The sequence below is a fragment of the Phoenix dactylifera genome, chromosome 3, assembly GCF_009389715.1.
Source record: "Phoenix dactylifera cultivar Barhee BC4 chromosome 3, palm_55x_up_171113_PBpolish2nd_filt_p, whole genome shotgun sequence".
NCBI classification, from domain to species: Eukaryota; Viridiplantae; Streptophyta; class Magnoliopsida; order Arecales; family Arecaceae; genus Phoenix; species Phoenix dactylifera.
Window position 1 is genome coordinate 22,069,632 of NC_052394.1, and position 20,844 is coordinate 22,090,475.

At 51.2% G+C, this 20,844-nt stretch overlaps 1 protein-coding gene and 2 non-coding genes across 3 annotated transcripts; 2 read left to right on the forward strand and 1 right to left on the reverse strand.

The window, feature by feature from the left end:
* The first annotated feature begins 267 nt into the window (after positions 1–267).
* Positions 268–17,264, forward strand: LOC103702814 (60S ribosomal protein L35). The gene is given in 5 exon segments (XM_008785383.4): positions 268–307; positions 310–409; positions 489–538; positions 541–644; positions 17,002–17,264. Coding segments are annotated over 5 exon segments (369 nt in total). The 3' UTR covers positions 17,077–17,264.
* A 2,064-nt stretch (positions 17,265–19,328) lies between these two features.
* On the forward strand, positions 19,329–19,401 carry TRNAE-CUC. Its single transcript has one exon. It is a non-coding gene; the product is annotated as a tRNA-Glu (tRNA).
* Positions 19,402–20,449: 1,048 nt separating this feature from the next.
* TRNAR-UCG lies at positions 20,450–20,523 on the reverse strand. Its single transcript has one exon. It is a non-coding gene; the product is annotated as a tRNA-Arg (tRNA).
* Positions 20,524–20,844: the final 321 nt, after the last annotated feature.

Here is a 20,844-nt window from a genome sequence, read left to right on the forward strand (position 1 = left end):
TTGATTCTTGCAATAAAAAGGCCACTTAAAGCCAAAGCCCATCAATTTAGGTTTTTTTAGCCGTCTCTACACGACTAGGGTTTTTAAGAGCTCTTCTCTAGCTTTGGAACCTCTGCCGCCATTTCGTCTCGCCCGAGCCGAGCGAGAGTAGAGAAGAAGAGATTCTCTAGCCGCTTCCAATGGGTAAGGACTTGATCTCCATTCCCTTTTCCCGATTCCTTTGGACCCATCTCTTTCCTTCTCGCTCACATCCTCCTTCTTCTTCTCATGGCAGCGAGGATTAAGGTCCACGAGCTCCGGGGGAAGTCTAGGCGGAGCTGTTGAACCAGCTGAAGGACCTCAAGGCGGAGCTCGCCCTCCTCCGCGTCGCCAAGGTCACCGGCGGAGCCCCCAACAAGCTCTCCAAGATGTAAGTCTCCGATTCCTTTCGATCTAAGTGTTTGATCTCGATCGGACGGCGCTCACGGTGTTTGCTTCTGGTTTGGCAGCAAGGTGGTGAGGCTCTCGATCGCGCGGGTGCTGACGGTGATCTCTCAGAAGCAAAGCAGGTGCTGAGGGAGGCATACAAGAACAAGAAGTACCAGCCGCTCGATCTCCGCCCCAAAAAGACTCGCGCCATTCGCCGCCGACTCACCAAGTACCAGGTTATTACCCTTCTTCTTCTCATTCGTTTCTCAAATCTCCCCTTTTTTCTTATAGAAAGATCAAAAAATCCCTTTTGGTTCTATTTGTTCTTGATTGGATGCCTTTTATTTACCAGTTATCGAGATTTTATTTTATTATGGCATGGATACTTCTGCTTTGCATCGAGTTTTGGAGAAATAATTTGGCAACCCTACGTGGATGATAACGTTGGATCAAAAGATAAAGTATTTAGGCCTGATGAGTACAGATCTGGCGTTATAGGTGTCCGTAAATGATGATAATATAGCATCTATTTTTTCTGCACCTTAAGAATTTTTTATGCTTAAAACATTCTCAAATACTCGATATCTCACACCTTCCTTCCACATCAGTTATTTGTGATTTCTTATTGCGCTATCCCTACTGTAGGCTTAATCTAAGAAAAGTATGCGGGTTATATGGTGTTGTGTTGTGATTGGTTTTACTGCTCATATTTATCAGCTATTGTTAAAAAATGGAATCTAACCGTTTGCTACATAAAGTGAAGCAGTTCTGTGAAGTGTATATCGTCAGATAGTGATTGACTTAGAGATTCAGGTGGTGGGTCGATGGAATATAATATAGCATGACGTTATATATGTGAGTGAACTTTTTAGTCCTCAATTATATTAAAAGGTGCCTCTAATTGCAACAAAGAAGGTATTGTAACAGTTGTGTCAAGGACATTAACAATTTCCTTGATTAATGCATGTTTGCATGCTTATGTAAGTCAAGCATTAGTGAAACTCTATAATATTTATTCCAGCCACTCTTGTCAACCGTTGCCTGGCCATGTATCTTTCTCCATTTCAAGGCTTCAAACTACAAGGTGATATATATGATCTTTTTTCTTTGGAAATACTTGGATTATGGATTGAAGCATTAAATCAATCACTTTCTGGCCATGATTCCGTCACAGTTATTTTTTATGTTAGATGCTAGTTTTACAATTAAATTAAGTAATTATGGAAAAATAGAGGGGAGTTCAAGAGGGAGAAGGGTGCTTTTGCAGTTGATGGATGTCTTGAGCATCGAAATCCTTTAAGCTACATAGAAATCTTTAATATCTAAAAGAAAATTATCCATTTGTAACTAGCCACATCTTTGACAGAAACAAGTGTTTGAACCCTTAATTAATGCGTTGGTACTATCTGTTAAAGAGATCCTAACACAAATTATCTGTGCAGTGTTGTTGGCATTGCATTCTTAAGCTTTATTGAGAGATTGCAAAACACAAATGGTCTTGGTAACTAGAGAAAAGTGAATTAGAGCCTAAGAGAAATAAAACCGACAAGGGGCAAAGTTTAAAGATAAAGATCATGACAGAATGCTCTCATGTTCAAGTGCGTACATACCTACGTATAGGGATTTGCAGTTTCAGGACATAACCTTTTCTGTTTAATGATTCCTTGGATGCTTTTAACACTATTAAGTCACTTGAGATATGGACCTTCCATTTAATGCACACTGGCTTTCAAATTAAGATGCTTATTAAACTCCAAAATGGGTATGTAAACCTGTTACGGGGGAACTAAGCCGCCATGCTCCACGTGACCGGCACGCGCGCCCATGAAGACTATGGCTGTCCTTTGATCCAGCAATCCGACCCCGAGTCGGACATCTTCGGCTCCACAGCCCGACCTCGAGTCGGCTGCCCTTCGATCCAGCAGTCCGGCCCCGAGTCGGACATCTTCGGCTTCGCAGCCCGACCCCGAGTCGGCTGCCCCTTAATCTAGCAATCCGACCCCAAGTCGGATATCCTCAGCACCGCAGCCCGACCCGGTCGGCTGCCCCCTGATCCAGCACTCCGACCCGAGTCGGAGATCTCTTGATAACGACAGGCTGCTTCCCAGAGGCACGCCGAGGCCTCCTGCTCCACTACTCCCTGCAACGGCTGTATCCGATGCTGTTCCACGATCTCCTGTATCAGCCGTACAAAGCGGAACTCCACTACGCCCTGTCATGGCCGTACCCAGCGCTGCTCCACGACGCCCTGTAACGGCCATGTCAGTGGCCACTCCATCGCGCCCCACGATGACAAACCCCCCTGAGAGACCCCCAGCCAGGTATATATGCGGCTGGGGGGAGAAGGGGGGGTAAGCAATATCTTCCAGAGCACTCTCTTGCTTGCTATTATCATTTCTCCTCCTCCTCCAATCTCCTCTGACTTGATCGTCGGAGGGCCCCCACTACCCCAGTGGTGGTGCGAGGCTTGCTCGCAGGTTTCCGGTGGAAGGTGGAGCGTAACCAACACCAACCAAGACAACTCAGACGGAACCCCGTTCACACCGCTGTGTCAATCGTTCTCGGTTTGGACCACCAGCAACAGTTGGCGCTAGAGGAAGGGCCTGATCTCAGAGCGATCGTAATGGCACGGCGAGGTGGTCGTGGAGCTTCCAATGCCTCCGGTCGCGGGGCCTCTCGCGCCTCCGGCCGGGAGGCCGCTGCGTCTCCAACACATTCTCAGCAACACTCCACCATTCCACCCCCCATTCAGATGGTCGAAGCCGCTCAGTTCGACCAGTTAGCCCCAGCAGGTTCGCACCCTCGCGGAGGTAGTGCAGAACCTGCAGGGTGTGATGTCTCGAGCGCCACAGCGGGCCCAGGAGCCGCTGCCCCCCGAGCGCTCACCTGTCTTCCTCAACCCGCGCTCCTTCCTCTCCCATGGGGAGGAGCGCCGGCGCGAGGAAGGTTCTCGAGCACGGTCCATTCTGCCAGGACCTTCTCATCGAAGCTGCGCGGGGTACGAGAGGCGGACCCGGGCGCGTTCTCCGACCCCCCAGTCCTCGAGGGGCCCGCACTCCAGTCGGTCCCCCTCGCGCCGCTCCTTGTCTCCCACCCACCGGTCGCGCTCCCTGGACCGGCGGATGGACGATCTCCACAGACAACTCCAGGTCCTGAAGGGCCACTCCAAAGATCTCTTCGCCGACTTGGAGATCTCCTCCCAACCGGCGCTTGCCTCGAGGATCCTGCGGACCCCAAATCCGCCGGGATTCAAAATGCCGGCGATCGAGCCCTATGACGGGGCGGCGGACCCGCGGGATCACGTGGAGAGTTTCAGGACTCTTATGCTCCTCCATGGAGCATCAGATCCCCTCCTCTGCAAGGCCTTCCCGGCGACCCTCCGTGGCCCAGCCAGGGCGTGGTTCGCCGGCCTGGAGGCTGACTCTATCCAGTCCTTTGACCAGTTCACTCGCCTCTTCATCAGCCATTTCGCCGTCAGTAGCCGGCGGCGATTGGTTTCCGACTCCCTCTTTGATGTCCGGCAAAACGAGGGAGAAAGCCTGCGGGATTACCTTACCCGCTTCAACAAGGCTACATTGGAGGTCCGGAACCTGAGCCAGGAGGTGGCTCTCTCAGCCCTGAAGCGTGGCTTCCGGAAGGGCAGACTCTTCTTCTCCCTGGACAAACGCCTGCCGCGGAGCTTCCAGGAGCTGTTGTCTCGGGCGAACCAGTATGCAGACGCCGAGGAGGCAGCCGCCCACCGGAACAAGGAGGCCGCCGAGGCCCCTCTAAAGCTCGGGAAGAAAAGGCGAAAAGAGGCACCCCAGAGGAGGAGCCCGACGCCTCAACATCGGCGCAGAAGCCCGTCACCGGCGAGGAACCACGGCGCCCCACGCCCTCGTTCTCCACACCGACGCTTCAACCGGTACACCCCACTCCTGGCCCCCCGGGCCCAGATCCTTATGGAGGTCAAGGGGCGGGAGAACCTCCCGGTCCCGAGGCAGATGAAGAAAATCCCTGGGAGGAGGCCCTCTCGAGCGTACTGTGAGTACCACCGAGACCACGGCCACGACACCGAAGACTGCTTCCAGCTTCGGGACGAGATCGAGGCTCTCATCCGCCGAGGGCGTCTCGGTCGATATGTAAACGACCGACGTCCCCCCGCAGACCCGCGCCCGGCCGACCCGGCCCCTCAGGAGCCTCGGGAGCAGAATCGACCCGTCGCGGGCGTGATCCACACCATCACTGGGGGCTGCTCTCGGCCTGTGAGGAACGCAGGGGGCTCGGTGGAAGCATCAGGGGTGGCCGTCGCGAAGAGGCAGCGGGTCGGAAATGTAATCACTTTTTGTGATGAGGATGTAAAGGGGGTTCAGACCCCCCATGATGATGCCATGGTGATCTCCCTCACTATGGCGAACTATGATGTAAGGCGTGTTCTTGTGGATAGTGGAAGCTCAGCTGATATTTTGTTTTACGAGGCCTTCCAAAAGATGAGCTTGTCCCGACAAGTGTTGCACAAAACATCCACCCCCCTCATAGGATTCACTGGAGACGCTATCTCGGCCGAAGGTGTCGTTGAGCTGCCTGTGACTGCGGGCGTTGCACCCGCAGAAGCCACGGTGCGGCTCGGGTTCTTGGTCGTCCGTGTTCCCTCGGCCTACAACGCTATCCTCGGACGACCCGGATTGAACGCCCTTCGCGCGGTAGTCTCTACATACCATTTGCTAATGCGGTTCCCCACGGCGGCCGGGATTGGAGAGGTCCGAGGTGACCAACCGACCGCACGGCAATGTTTCCTAGCAACTCTCAAAGGGAAGAAGCCCGTGGAGGCCCTAAGCGTCGAGTCCCTTGACGCCAGAGACGAGGTGGCTTTGCGGCACGGGGAGCCGGCCGAGGGTGTGATCGAAGTTCCCCTTGAGGAGGGTCGCCCGGACCGTACGGTCCGGGTCGGTGCCAACCTCGACTCAGAAGCTCGGCTCAGGTTAGTGGAATTCCTCCGAGCCAATGCTGATGTATTTGCCTGGTCGGCGGCCGATGTACCTGGGATCGACCCGGAGGTCATTTCTCACGCCCTCAACGTCGACCCAACCCACCGACCAGTAAAGCAGAAGAAGAGACACTGTGCCCCGGATCGGATCCGAGTGGTCGACCAGGAGGTAGACAAGCTCTTGGAGGCAGGATTCATAAGGGAGGTCAGCTACCCCGAATGGCTGGCAAATGTCGTACTTGTCCGGAAGGCGAGCGGGAAGTGGAGGATGTGCGTCGACTACACCGACCTGAACAAGGCGTGCCCCAAGGATAGCTTTCCGCTTCCACGGATAGACCAACTGGTCGACGCGACTTCCGGATATCAGCTGCTGTCTTTCATGGACGCCTTCTCCGGCTACAACCAAATAATGTTGGCTCCACAAGACGAGGAGAAAACTGCCTTTATAACAGACCGGGGGCTGTACTGTTACAAGGTAATGCCCTTTGGTCTGAAGAATGCTGGCGCCACTTACCAGCGCCTCGTCAACAAAATCTTCAAAGGGCAAATCGGCCGGAACATGGAGGTGTACGTGGACGATATGCTGGTGAAGAGCCGCCATGCCGACCAGCACATCGCGGATCTGGAGGAGACTTTTGCCACCCTGCGGAAGTTTCGCATGAAGCTGAACCCAGCGAAGTGCGCCTTTGGCGCTTCGGCCGGGAGGTTCCTCGGTTTCATTGTCAACCAGCGGGGGATCGAAGCCAACCCTGACAAAATCAAGGCCATCCAAGATATGTCCCCTCCGACCAAAGTGAAGGAGGTTCAGGAGCTCGCTGGAAGGGTCGCCGCGCTCGGACGATTTGTGGCAAAATCGGCCGAACGCTGCCAACCGTTCTTCAAGGTGTTGAAGCGTCCGAAAGACTTCCTTTGGACGGCCGAATGTCAAGTGGCATTCGACCAACTCAAGGAGTACTTGGCGTCTCCTCCCCTGCTGTCCAAGCCGCAAGAGGGGGAGATGCTCTACCTCTATCTGGCGGTCTCCCCAACCGCAGTCAGCGCAGTACTGGTTCGGGAAGAGGCAAAGCTCCAGAAGCCTGTGTACTACATCAGCCGGGTCCTACGGGATGCCGAGACGCGGTATGCGAAGGCGGAAAAGATCGCCTTCGCGCTGCTCACTGCGGCCAGGAGGCTTCGCCCCTATTTCCAGGCTCATCCTGTCACCCTCTTGACCGATCAACCACTGCGGCAGATCCTCAGCAATCCTGAGAATGCGGGACGGCTGGTGAAGTGGGCAGTAGAACTTGGTGAGTTCGACATCCGCTACCAGCCCCGACCCGCCATCAAGGCCCAGGTGCTCGCGGACTTCCTCGCTGAGTGCACTGTGCAGGAGGCGGAACCTAGGCCGCCGGAAACACCCAGCCTCGACCTCCCAATCTGGACGCTTCACATTGATGGGTCGTCGAACCCCGAAGGTGGAGGGGCCGGGCTGGTCCTTACCAGTCCCGATGGAGTGATAGCCGAGTATGCCTTGAGGTTCGGATTTCCAGTGACCAACAACGAGGCGGAATATGAGGCCCTAGTCACAGGACTCAAACTCACCAAGGAGCTCGGCATCCGGCGTTTGAAGGTCTTCACCGACTCCCAGCTGGTGGTCGGGCAGGTCCGAGGGGAGTTCGAGACTCGGAGCCCGACCATGCAGAGCTATGTCTGGAAGGTGCAAGCACTCATTCCCGACCTCGGCAGTGTTGACATTCAGCAGATCCCGAGAAGCGAAAATGCCAGGGCCGACAGGCTGTCCCGCTTGGTGGGCGCAGACGCGCACAACTTGTCGAGGGCGATCTACCTGGAGACCCTGGATGCCCCGAGCATCGGCGAGGCCGGAGCGGTGATGGCGATTGATCCGGAGCCATCTTGGATGGACCCGCTCGTCGCCTACCTCGCCGAAGGAATCCTCCCAGAGGACGAAGATCAAGCTCGGCGACTCGTCATGAAGTCCGCCCACTACGTACTCTATGAAGGGAGGCTGTATCGGACCTCGTTCACCGCCCCCCTCTTAAGGTGCCTCCGCCCCTCGGAAGCGGCCTACGCCCTCAGCGAAGTCCACGAAGGCATCTGCGGATCGCACCTGGGGGCTAGGTCCTTGGCGCATAAGATCATGAGGCAAGGCTATTATTGGCCTACCTTGTTGGAGGACTCAAAGGATCATGTGCGGAAATGCGACGCCTGCCAGCGCCACGCCAACGTCCAGAGAGTCCCTTCTGTCCCCTTGGCGCCAATCACTGCACCCTGGCCCTTCGCCCAGTGGGGAATGGATATCCTCGGACCATTCCCCGTCGCTTCAGCTCAGCGGAAATTTTTGATTGTTGCAATCGACTACTTCACCAAGTGGGTGGAGGCAGAGCCGCTGGCCACTATCACGGAGGTGCAAGTCCGGAAGTTCGTGAAGAAGAACATCATTGTCCGATTTGGGGTACCTCGGGTCCTCATCTCGGATAATGGGCGACAGTTCGACAACAAGCATTTCCGTGACTTCTGCGAGGAGTTCGGGATCGAGCATCGGTTCACATCTGTGTCGCATCCCCAAACCAACGGCGAGGCCGAGGTCACAAATCGGACAATCCTCCAAGGAATCAAAGCGCGAATCGGTCGGACGGGGCAAGCTTGGGTCGAAGAACTCGAGAATGTCCTTTGGGCGTATCGGACCACGCATCGGACCCCTACCGGGGAGACGCCTTTCAGCCTAACCTATGGCACGGAAGCCGTTGTCCCCGTGGAGCTCGGACTCCCCTCACCTCGGGTGGCCGCGCACCGACCCGAGGCTAATTCGGAACAACTCCGAGGGAACCTGGATCTCTTGGAAGAAGCGAGGGAAATGGCGCAGGTTCGGATGGCGATGTATCAGCGGAGGGTGGCCCGATATTACAACTCCAAGGTCCGACCGAAGCTTTTCAGAATCGGAGATCTGGTGCTAAGGCGAGCTAAAGCATCTCGACCTGCGGAAGGTGGGAAGCTAGCGCCAAATTGGGAAGGCCCATATAAGGTTCGCTGGGTAAACCGACCTGGCTCCTACCAGCTGGAGGCCCTAGATGGTCGAGAAATTCTAAGGAGCTGGAATTCCGCTAACCTGCGGATGTATTACCAGTAGAACGACGATGCCAGGAAGACAGTTCAAAAATGTATAACGCTTTGCATTTCAATAATTTCTGGTTACAACGGCGTGCTCGTGTGATTACAAGGAATTCCCACGGGAGAATTAGGGTGTAAAGAAAGTAAAGAAGAGGTGGAGACTCCGAGGAGCTGAAGATCTGGGATCCCGAAACCTCCATCTGAAGCGGTTGCAATCCCGTCGGAAGTGGGTGCTTCCAACCGGAGGCGCCATCGGCGTCTCACGAAAGAGACGAAGAGCCGGCGCGGATGAAGAAGAAGTGGACGAAGGAGAAGTCCACACTGCCTCCAACCGGAGGCGCCATCCACGCCCCACGAAGAGGATGAGGAGCCGCCGCCGACGAAGCTCCCGCTGCCTCCAGAGGAACGCCACCTCCAAGGGATATTCCGGTCCTCCCCAGTGTTAGGGGAGAGAAGGAATACGAGGGGGAAGAGCATATGGAGGCGCGGTCCCGGATCAGGCGTCTGGTGCAGAGCTCAATCGGGAGGCTGAACTTCAAGGAGGGGAGATGTGATCCTGGATGAAACGCCTAGAGCGGAGTTCCGCCGGGGAGACCCTCCTTGCTGATCCCAGATGAAACGGCTAGTTGGCTGAAGTCGCGAGGGGCGCGCCTCCCGTTCCTTCGGCAGGAGTCTCTCAGCCATGCGCCAGAGAGAAGGTCCACGATCCATGGCAACTTGAACAGCTCCGGCTTGGCAGGCTCCATCGCACCTGCACCTATATTTATAGCCAAACTGCGGCCCCCGGTCGTTCCGATACGGGTGGCTCCAATAAATGCGGGCGCATTGAATCCGGAGCCGATCCGGCTCTCAAGGCGTATCTTCCCGCGATTTCCTAAGCGTCATTCTCCTTAATCGCATTTTTTGTGCAGGACACTCCGGGTGCCCTGTACCCCTAGGTCCACGTATCTCCGCCCGCGCCCAGGCCGCATCCGCCTCGAAGAACGCGCGCATCGCGGCCGCTTAATTGACACTCCTCGCAAGCAGCAACTGGCGATCCGATTTTCCAGGTAACCCCTCAATTAGCATTTAATGCCCATCTGGTGTTCCCCAGGCGACGCTTGGAGAGGAGGAGAAACACGATCGCAGCTGGCCACGGAGAAATTCCGTCGGGCGGCAAGCGACAGGCGCACGACCAGCGAGCGGAATTTTCCGAGGCTCGGCCCTCGGATGCCAGGCTAACCCGATGATCATCCCGGGAGCAGACTAGCCTGAAGCCCCGACCGGTCGCCTCGGCTTGCGCCAGCCTTGGCCGACCAACGAGCGGAATCTCCCGAGGCACGGCCCTCGGATGCCAGGCTAACCCGATGATCATCCCGGGAGCAGACTAGCCTGAAGCCCCGACCGGTCGCCTCGGCTTGCGCCAGCCTTGGCCGACCAACGAGCGGAATTTTCTGAGGCCTGACAACCCTCAGATGCCAGGCTAACCCGATGATCATCTCGGGAGCAGACTAGCCTGAAGCCCCGACCGGTCGCCTCGGCTTGCGCCAGCCTTGGCCGACCAACGAGCGGAATTTCCTGAGGCCTGACGGCCCTCGGATGCCAGGCTAACCCGATGATCATCCCGGGAGCAGACTAGCCTGAAGCCCCGACCGGTCGCCTCGGCTTGCGCCAGCCTTGGCCGACCAACGAGCGGAATCTCCCGAGGCACGGCCCTCGGATGCCAGGCTAACCCGATGATCATCCCGGGAGCAGACTAGCCTGAAGCCCCGACCGGTTGCCTCGGCTTGCGCCAGCCTTGGCCGACCAACGAGCGGAATTTTCTAAGGCCTGACGGCCCTCGGATGCCAGGCTAACCCGATGATCATCCCGGGAGCAGACTAGCCTGAAGCCCCGACCGGTCACCTTGGCTTGCGCCAGCCTTGGCCGACCAACGAGCGGAATCTCCCGAGGCTCGGCCCTTGGATGCCAGGCTAACCCGATGACCATCCCGGGACCAGACTAGCCTGAAGCCCCGACCGGTCGCCTCGGCTTGCGCCAGCCTTGGCCGACCGACGAGCGGAATTTCCTGAGGCCTAACCCTCGGATGCCTGGCTTAGCGCCGGAAGAATTTCCTGAGGCCTAACCCTCGGATGCCTGGCTTAGCGCCGGAAGAATTTCCTGAGGCCTAACCCTCGGATGCCTGGCTTAGTGCCGGAAGAATTTCCTGAGGCCTAACCCTCGGATGCCTGGCTTAGCGCCGGAAGAATTTCCTGAGGCCTAACCCTCGGATGCCTGGCTTAGCGCCGGAAGAATTTCCTGAGGCCTAACCCTCGGATGCCTGGCTTAGCGCCGGAAGAATTTCCTGAGGCCTAACCCTCGGATGCCTGGCTTAATGCCGGAAGAATTTCCTGAGGCCTAACCCTCGGATGCCTGGCTTAGCGCCGGAAGAATTTTCTGAGGCCTAACCCTCGGATGCCTGGCTTAGCGCCGGAAGAATTTCCTGAGGCCTAACCCTCGGATGCCTGGCTTAGTGCCGGAAGAATTTTCTGAGGCCTAACCCTCGGATGGCTGGCTTAGTGCCGGAAGAATTTCCTGAGGCCTAACCCTCGGATGCCTGGCTTAGCGCCGGAAGAATTTCCTGAGGCCTAACCCTCGGATGCCTGGCTTAGGGCCGGAAGAACTTCGAGAGTTAGGAGTCGGCAAGACGCTGCCAAGAGTTAAAAAGAAAAAAAAGAGGAGGACGAAAGCGAGATGAAGAAACATTCGACTTGTATTAATTTTCATTGTTTCAGGGCCAAGGCCCATACAATTTGGCAAAATGCCGACATACAAAAAAGAGGACAACGAAAGGTACAAGAGGTCAGCTTGGAGAAACCCCCGGGTCGGGAGCGTCGGGCTCGTCCGCAGGGGGTAGGGAGGCGGTAGGAGAATCAGCAGGCGATGGCGCCGGAGAGGAGTCGAGAAGGGAAATCCCACTCAGGTCAACTTCGGGGTACTTAGCCGACACCCTTGCCAGGCCCTCCTCGAAGCCTAAGATGAAGGATTCGGACCCCGCGTCCGACGCGTCACGGACGAACTCGTCAGACTGACGATAGGCCCGTACCGCCTCCGACATATCACGGGTGAACTCGGCGGACTGACGATAAGCCTGTACCGCCTGGCGCCCGATCTCCGCACTCTTCTCGGCCAGCGCCGCCTCTGCTCGCTCCGTAATCTGAGCCTTAGCCTCCAAGACCTTCGCCACAATCCGGTCTTCAGCCTCGGAGGAGACCCTCAGCAGATTAGCCTGAGCCTCCTTACGCTCCGCCTCGGCAGCAGTGCGAGCGGCCTCAGCTTCCTCCAGGCGCGAACGGAGCTCTTGGTCGTTCGCGCGGGACCTCTCCAAGGCTGACTCCAATTCGCCCAGTTTGGCTTCAAGAGACCGGGTTCGGTTGCGGGCGCTGTCGGCAGACCGCTGAGCCTTCTCCCACCTCTCTCGATAGTCCGCGACCTTCCGGGACTGCTTTTCAGCTCGTTCCTCCGCCTTCTTAACCCTGCTTTCGAGGCCCGAGGCGACTTTGAGCTGCTCCCGAGCTTCCAACAGTTGCTTCTCGAGGGCGGCGAAGCCGAGTGCCCGCTCTTCGGCCTCCCGGAGCCTCGCCTCGAGGTCCCCGGTCGTCCTGCCCGCCACGGCCTGGCCTCCCTCTTCCACTACTTTCAGTCGGTCCTCGGCCTTCGCCAGAAGCCCCGCCTGTTCCTTGTAGCACTCCTCTAGACGGATCATGTACTGGGCGAGCTAAGAGATAGGAAAAGTGAGGGCGTCAGGCGGAGAACAACAGAGCTAATAAATGGTGAAAAGCGGCCAGAAGAACACTCACCGACATGAGACAGACACAGCTGGCAGCCCCGACGTCAGAGACCCCCAACTCCCGGATCCGCCGACGGTCCTTCTCCAGCAGCACTGTTTCGATGAGGTTTCGGGCGCCATCGGTAGTGAAGGCCGACCCCGATTTCTCCCCGGAGCCGGATGGTGGTTCTGCAGCCTTACCCTTATCCATCGCCTGGGAAAGAGTCCTGCTGATTGTGCTCGGGGCGGGGGTCACTCCAGGAATTGATAGGGCCCCGCTCGGCCGGGGCCTCGGCGCGTCCCTCCTCGGATCATCAGGAGCCGGCTGAGTCGAAGGCCGGACCGGGGACCGATCACGCCCGACCCGTCCGTCTCGAGCGGGCTCGGATGATACCTCCGGAATAGCGGCAGTCTCACCACCGGAGGGCTGATACAGCATAAGCTGCCGGTCTGTGCCCACGGCGTCTCCCTGATCGGTGGGCCCGGACTCGTCGGTCGGCGTCGGAGGCACCTCCCTGCGGGACTTCTTCGCCGGCGGGGCCCCGCTCGGAGGAGCTCGTTTCCTCCTCCGGACCGCTTCCAGTAGGGACGACCTACCAACAGCCGGTCCCTTGTCCGACCGCATGACGTCGTCAATCTCTGCAACAAGAACGAGATGGTCGAGGGCTGAGAAACCGAAGGAAAGAACGAGACGAAAGAGGAGAAAAGAGTCAAAAAAAGAAATGGTGGCGGGCTCACGGTCGGTGGGGACCGAGCTCAGACCGACATTCACCAAGGTATCCTCGGAAATAAGGCGGGCCACCGGGGGGAGCTGGCCCTCGGCAACCAACCCCTTCAAGGCGGCCAAGCCATCGGATTCCTCCCTCGACAGTCTCGATAGGCCGATCGGGGACTTCATCGGCGTCTCCCAGGTCGCCCTGATTTCCCAAGAGGGATCTACATCGATGAAGAAGAAACGCTCCTTCCAGCCGTGAATGGAGGAAGGAGCCTCTTTGACGAGGCCGCACCCTCGCCGCGCCGCAAAGCACCACCACCCTTTGTCCTGGGGGTGGCCACTCAGGCTGTAGAACTCTCAAAAAACATTCAGAGTGGCGGGAATCTCGTGCATGCGGCAGAGAACCTGGAAGACCGTCAGGGCACGCCACGAGTTCGGCACCAGTTGCGTCGGCGCAACTCTTAAACCCCGGAGTACCTGCACGACTAAGTCCGAAGGGGGAAAGCGGAACCCGGCCTGGAGAATGCCCTCATTGATGGCGATCTTCCCTGGAGGAGGATGGGACATCCTCTCCTCAGGCCCCGGGAGCGTAACGTTGCAGGCCTCGGGAAGGTGGTACCGAGCCACGAGTTTGTCTAAGTCCTCGGCGACCAGCTCCGACTTAATGCGGTCTGCTCTCACTTCGCCCATTCCTAATGGCCAATAAACCTACGGTCAGGACGGAGACAAGAAGGGGGGAAAGACCGGAACGACTGGGGTACACTAGTACAAAAGGAGAAAGTACGAAGAGCCCTAAGTAGAAGAATGGGGTAACTCACCGGAAGAGAAGGAAGAACGGCTCCGAGAGCGTCAAAGGAGAAGCAAGCGAACAGTCCGACGGCAACAACGGCAGCGCAAAGGGGAAACTCGAAAATGTCTGTAAAGAGGAAGACGGACGGGGGAGGGCCCACGGTTAAATAGGCGGAAAGGCGGGTGATGCCTCGATGACGCCAGAGGACGCCTGGCCGCCGAAGGGTCGCTCGCGCCCCAAAGGCAAATCGACACCATTAAGGAAGGATGTCCGCCGAAATCCTCAGACTGCCAGGTCAGCAACAACCGCCATACGCCATAAAGAAGGCGGGGAGCTCGAAGCGCGCGCGCCTCTCCGAGGGATGGCGGCAATCTCGAAGCATCACTCCCTTCACCCGTTCTCCTTCTGGTTCCAGGCTCGGAAGTGGGGGGCTACTGTTACGGGGGAACTAAGCCGCCATGCTCCACGTGACCGGCACGCGCGCCCATGAAGACTACGGCTGTCCTTTGATCCAGCAATCCGACCCCGAGTCGGACATCTTCGGCTTCGCGGCCCGACCTCGAGTCGGCTGCCCTTCGATCCAGCAGTCCGGCCCCGAGTCGGACATCTTCGGCTTCGCGGCCCGACCCCGAGTCGGCTGCCCCTTAATCTAGCAATCCGACCCCAAGTCGGATATCCTCAGCACCGCAGCCCGACCCCGGGTCGGCTGCCCCCTGATCCAGCACTCCGACCCCGAGTCGGAGATCTCTTGATAACGACAGGCTGCTTCCCAGAGGCACGCCGAGGCCTCCTGCTCCACTACTCCCTGCAACGGCTGTATCCGATGCTGTTCCACGATCTCCTGTATCAGCCGTACAAAGCGGAACTCCACTACGCCCTGTCATGGCCGTACCCAGCGCTGCTCCACGACGCCCTGTAACGGCCATGTCAGTGGCCACTCCATCGCGCCCCACGATGACAAACCCCCCTGAGAGACCCCCCAGCCAGGTATATATGCGGCTGGGGGGAGAAGGGGGGGGTAAGCAATATCTTCCAGAGCACTCTCTTGCTCGCTATTATCATTTCTCCTCCTCCTCCAATCTCCTCTGACTTGATCGTCGGAGGGCCCCCACTACCCCAGTGGTGGTGCGAGGCTTGCTCGCAGGTTTCCCGGTGGAAGGTGGAGCGTAACCAACACCAACCAAGACAACTCAGACGGAACCCCGTTCACACCGCTGTGTCAATCGTTCTCGGTTTGGACCACCAGCAACATAACCAATTGCCATTTTGCTGAGAGATAGCATGACATCCGTTCCCATTTAAGCTCCTGTGGGCAGAATGATCTCTTCCGATTTTCTTTGTATATAAAGAAAGCAATATCATTGTGTATTTTAATCATGATTAATTGTTACAGCAGCTTTTTTATTACCAGCAACAATGTCTACACTGCTCAATCCAAGCTTTTGCTTTAGGAGTAGGCAAACTTCCTGGTTCCTGGTTGCATCCAACCAATTAATTTCCAAGATGCCTTTTATCATGACTTTCTTTGTAGCTGTTCCCATGGAAACTATTGCACTATATATCATTTTATATTTGTAATTCCTGCACTTTTGACCACTGCAGTGGATGCAGTTAGAAACTTAGTGGTTGAATGCTTCAATCTAGGGCAATATCCACGGAGGAAACTCTTTGGAAACTTGATCCTCCCCCCCCCCCCCCAAAAAAAAAAAACCCAACCCCACCTCACCCCACCACCTTTCTAATTGCTTGTTTAGCTCAAATGTTTTTAAGATATCTGCTTCCCTTCACAATAATTCCGCTCCACCTGCACCCAAAAAAAAAAACAGTTCTGCACTTGTTCTTTATTTTGGCAACTGAGGCTGGGAATGTTGGGAGTAGATTTGAAGATATTTCAATAATGTGTTGTCTGATTTATGTACTATGGAAAAATGGAAAACGGTAAAAGGCTTATGCTACTATATAACTGAGCTCATGTTGAAACATTTGCATGCCAATAAGTAGTATTTGTCATTATTAGTGTTGTTATTAGACAACTGTGGTTGGGTTTGATCATCACATCAAGAATTGATAGTTAATGTCTGATCAAGCAAGTCTGTAGCAACAACATATCTGAGTATTTCCTGTAGCAATTACATGTATCTTAATAGAATTAAAGATCTATCCCAAAGGGCGCCCCTCCCCCTCCCCCTCCCCCTCCCTCCCTCCCTCCCTTGCTCCCTCTCCTTTTCTTCTTTTTTGTTAATCTCTCCCCACTATGCATCAATTTTGTCCCTTTTTTTAATACAACAAATGGAGCATCTAAACATCTGCTAGGATAATAGAAGGAAAGACTGAAAGAAACACTTAATATTGCTCTTTGATACGAATTTATGTGGTTTATTTTGTCAGACTTGTCCATGTTCAAGAGAGCTCCCTTGAATTTCTCAAAACAAAACGAGGAGTACCATGGTATTCATATCTTGCTTCACAGACTTGATGTTTTAAAGTTTGTTCTGTAATCACATCAAGAATTGCTAGTTAATGTCTGATCAATCAAGTCTGTAGCAACTAGCAACAACATATCTGAGTATTTCCTGTAGCAATTACATGTATCTTAATAGAAATAAAGATCTATCCCAAAGGGCGCCCCTCCCCCTCCCTCCCTTGCTCCCTCTCCTTTTCTTTTTTTGTTAATCTCTCCCCACCATGCATCAAATTTGTCCCTTTTTTTAATACAACAAATGGAGCATCTAAATATCTGTTAGGCTAATAGAAGGAAAGACTGAAAGAAGCACTTAATATTGCTCTTTGATATGAATTTATGTGGTTTATCTTGTCAGAATTGTCCATGTTCAAGAGAGCTCCCTTGAACTTCTAAAACAAAACAACGTGTAGCATGGTATTCATATCTTTCTTTACAGACTTGATGTTTTAAAGTTTGTTCTGTAATCACAGATTCAGAACCACTCTTACATTTTTTAAGCTGTTCGCACGTTGGATATCTTCTATGATATTTAAAGAGAATTAACTTATATTCTGTGACGCTCGAAGGACATGCTGAGTCATTCTCATCATAGGACAAGTCACATTGTGTAAAAGCTCTCCAGACCTAAAAGTGATGGCAGAACACTGATTCGTCTCTGGTTCCTCATGTTTTTTCATCTTGTGGATGTAATGAACATTTATACAGTTCCGCATGTTTTTTTCATCTTCCGCATGCATTAACAGTTCTTTTCTTCTGACTACAGGCTTCATTGAAGACCGAACGACAGAAGAAAAAGGAGATGTACTTCCCAATGAGGAAGTATGCCATTAAGGCATAGATTAGGTTATTATTTAGACTTGTCTTTTTCGTTTAAGTGGCTGTCCTCTGGGATCCAATTTTTGTCATGTGTTTTATGGATTAGCAATCCTGTTTAGTACCATGCTTTGGGTTTATGACATACAAAATGCTAGTTGTCTTTTCTGGGATTCAGATAAGTTTGATGTTTGATTTTTGATTTTTGATTCATCTTCCTTTGCTGGTATTAAACTTGGTTTGACATGTCGATGGAGATTTCTGCTCTACACTGACTTCCATCAAGTGCTGGGATATTCATTGCAATTTCTGCTCGACACTGTTGCTTCATCTGTCTGCTTAAATTATTGAGAACGGCAATCTGAATTGCTGAGCCCTTTAAGTTCTATTCTTGCTGCCTTGCTGGGTGGCCTGGTTTGTCCCCCTTTCACCTCCAGAAAAGGAGAATTCTCAAATCTTACATGCAGGGTGCAGCTTGGCGTAGTTCTTATTCTTTGTTATTATTTTGGTGTATCAAGTAAATTTGTACATGTGAGAACAACCACAATCACAACGAGTCCGTTAAAGCTGTATTGCATCCTTTAGAATGAGTCCGTTGCAAAGCTATACTGATTTCTCCCTAACGAAATATCAAAAAATAGCTATCCTGTGGAATGCAGGAATAGCCTAGCCTTCAGAAGAAGAAGAAGAAGGGATGTCTCTCCAAAAGTTATCCCCTCTACGTAACAAAGCTTTAAGCTTTGGTACTTATGTTTAGACTGTCGAAATACTTGGCGAGTTTTAAATTTCTTGAAAAAAGGTGTATTCCCCAACCATTTTCTCACTCGGTGGCCAGATTTCTGTTTTCATAGCCAAAGGCAGCCTTTCATACAGTGCACGTGTCTCAAAGCAAGGAACTGCATGTTCCTCTTAGAAAAAAAATCTTTCACTCTTCCGCTTTCTTTTCTTCTTTTAAGATGGAATTTTCGGTCGTACCATATTTCTGCACACGTTAGACATTTTGGCCTTCCAGATCGGTAGCTTATAACATGGAAAACAAAAATTAGCACACGAATAGGGAAAATAAAAGTAAATGAATGTTGAATGTTCGTTTGTTCAGACAAATAATCCTGACTATTGTTATTTGCCGTTGTTTGGATGCCTACGAGAGAAGATACCTCTCATCTTTTTAATTCCAACAATGCCTCCCCAGTTGTATGAGACGAGCCAAATAAGCAATGAAATTATATAGTTTGTGTGTATCAAAGTCTGTGAAAGTACTATCTCAGCCCACTACATGGGGTGGGGGGCGGGTGGAATCCAGTACAACCTTTTTTTTTTTTTTTTTTTTTGCGCTATTGCTTTCCAGAATCAAAAACATGTTGTTCGATGGCAATGGCACTTTCACTTGGGACAATAGTGTAGCTGACTGGATGGCATCCTTCGCAGCTCATCATTTTGAGAGTTTCACTTGGGACAACCTATCCTTGGTTCCATCATTTTTGTATTCTCTTATTCTTTTTGATCTTATGGGCTGCATCCACATCCATTGTGTGTGAGCTGCCGTTGTACCAAAAAAAAAATTTGGATTTCTATCTACAGTCGATAGGGTACACCCTTATTTTATTTTTTTTATTTTGACTCTTTTTATCCAACATACTCCTTTTCTCAGAAATCAAAAACATATTCTTTGATGGCAATGGGGACACTTAAAATTGGCAAAAGTCAGCATTGAAAGTTGAGATCTATTTTCTACAGAGACAATCCGGCCTTGCTAATTGCTAATCCACTCCCTCTGAAGAAGAAAGATCAGTCAAAGTAACATTTGCCAACAATCTTTCAGAATGCATTTTTTTTTATTCGTATAAATGTCTTCCTCTGGTGTATATATGCCGACATTATGAAGAACCCGTGTGGAAAGTCCCGCAGAATTGGACTAGATTTTCTAAAAGTCCAACCCATATCTTCTAAAAGCTCATCCTAATCTTAATTTAAATTCTATCAATGCATCATTGGCTTGTAGGAAGAAAAAAAAAAAAAGAAAAACACTTATATAGGTTTTTTCCTCCCATAAAATTTGGGCTGGAACGCATTGCATGGATATGTGCCTACTCAAATAGACTGTCCACTTCCAGAATTCAATAAAAAAATCCAATCCAATCTAATCTTGTTGGATTTTTTCCAACTAAGTTACAAGTTAAATCTTCCACATACGATGCATCTCTTCGCTTACAGTCCTTAAAGGTTATGACAATATATAAACATAAATAAAACTCCTTATTACCCTTTATCCATTCCTCCGTTGTAGTCTAGTTGGTTAGGATACTCGGCTCTCACCCGAGAGACCCGGGTTCGAGTCCCGGCAACGGAATGTTTTTTTTCATATTTTGAGAAAAAAAAAATGGAACTCCATTTTTAACAATAAAAAGGATTTCTTTTACTTTTTAATAAAATTATAAAACAAAAACGTAAACGAGGAAAATGTTTTTACTCAAAGTCTAAATGAATTATAAATAATTGATTCACAAAAGGAACTTTGAAAGGTTGACAAAAAGTTAATAACAGAAGCAAAATGCAGTATAAAAGAAAAGACAAAAGAAGGAGAATAGTATTATCTTTTGTAAAATCAAATGCATTATAAAAGAAAAATATAAGAGATGCAAAATGAATTATAAAAGAAAATAATAGACAAGGGGGAAATGTCTATATCTTTTAAAAAATCAAATGAATTATAAAAAAATAAAATATAAAAGTGGAAAAATAAAGAGGTTAATAGAAATAAAGAAGAAAAGTGAGTTGTAGAAGAAAAATTAATGAAGGAACATTCTTATCTTTGTGAGAAAAAAAAGAATTATAAAAGGAAGAATAAGAAGTTGAAGGAAAAAAGAAGATAAATAAGAAGTTGAAGAAAAAACTAGTAGGACAAAACAGTCGAAGAGAAAAGTAGTTTTCTTTGAGAAAACAAATGAATTATAAAAGAAAGAATAAAAAGTTGAATTAAAAAATAAAGAAGGAAATATAAGAGGTTGAAGGAAAAAAAATAGAAGGAAAATAGTTGAAAAAAAATAGAGGAAAATTAATCTGGGGAAATGTTTTTATCTTTAAAAGAATCAAATGAATTATACACAAATAAATTACAAAACGAAAATAAAAAGTTGAAAAATAAAAATGTTGGTAGATATTTAATAATAGAACTAAAGTGAATTACAGAAGAAAATTAAATGATCAAGCATTTGTTTCTTTGATAGAACAAATAAATTCTAAAAGAAATAATAAGAATGGAAAAAAAAGGAAGAGTTAGAAGTTGAAGAGAGGGGGGGGGGATAAGAATTTGAAGAAAAAAAAAAGAATGAAAAACATTTTAAAAAATAGAAAGAATTTGAATTATAAACAAATAAAACATTTGATGAACCAGATATCGACCACAGTGGGAGTCGAACCCACGACCTTCTGATCCGAAGTCAGACGCGCTAATCCACTGCGCTATGCGGTCAATTTTATGTTTCCAGTTCAACAAACATTGTTATTCTCTCAAAGCGTTTACACTAAGGCATGCGTTAAAATGGCATACTATTGCTGTTTGTGCATTGCATTAAGTTTTATAATGTGATTATTTGGTTGGATTTGAATTTAGGTTATGTGGTTGGTATCTTCACAACTTCAGATATCAAGTTGGCGATGGAGTTGAGATCACTACACGTATGACCGGAAGGACAACATGTCTTGCTATCTGTCAAACTTAACTTACATGAGACTGAAGCATGATCCTTTTATGATATGGACCGGGAAAGAAAAAAAAAAAGATAGCATTAGT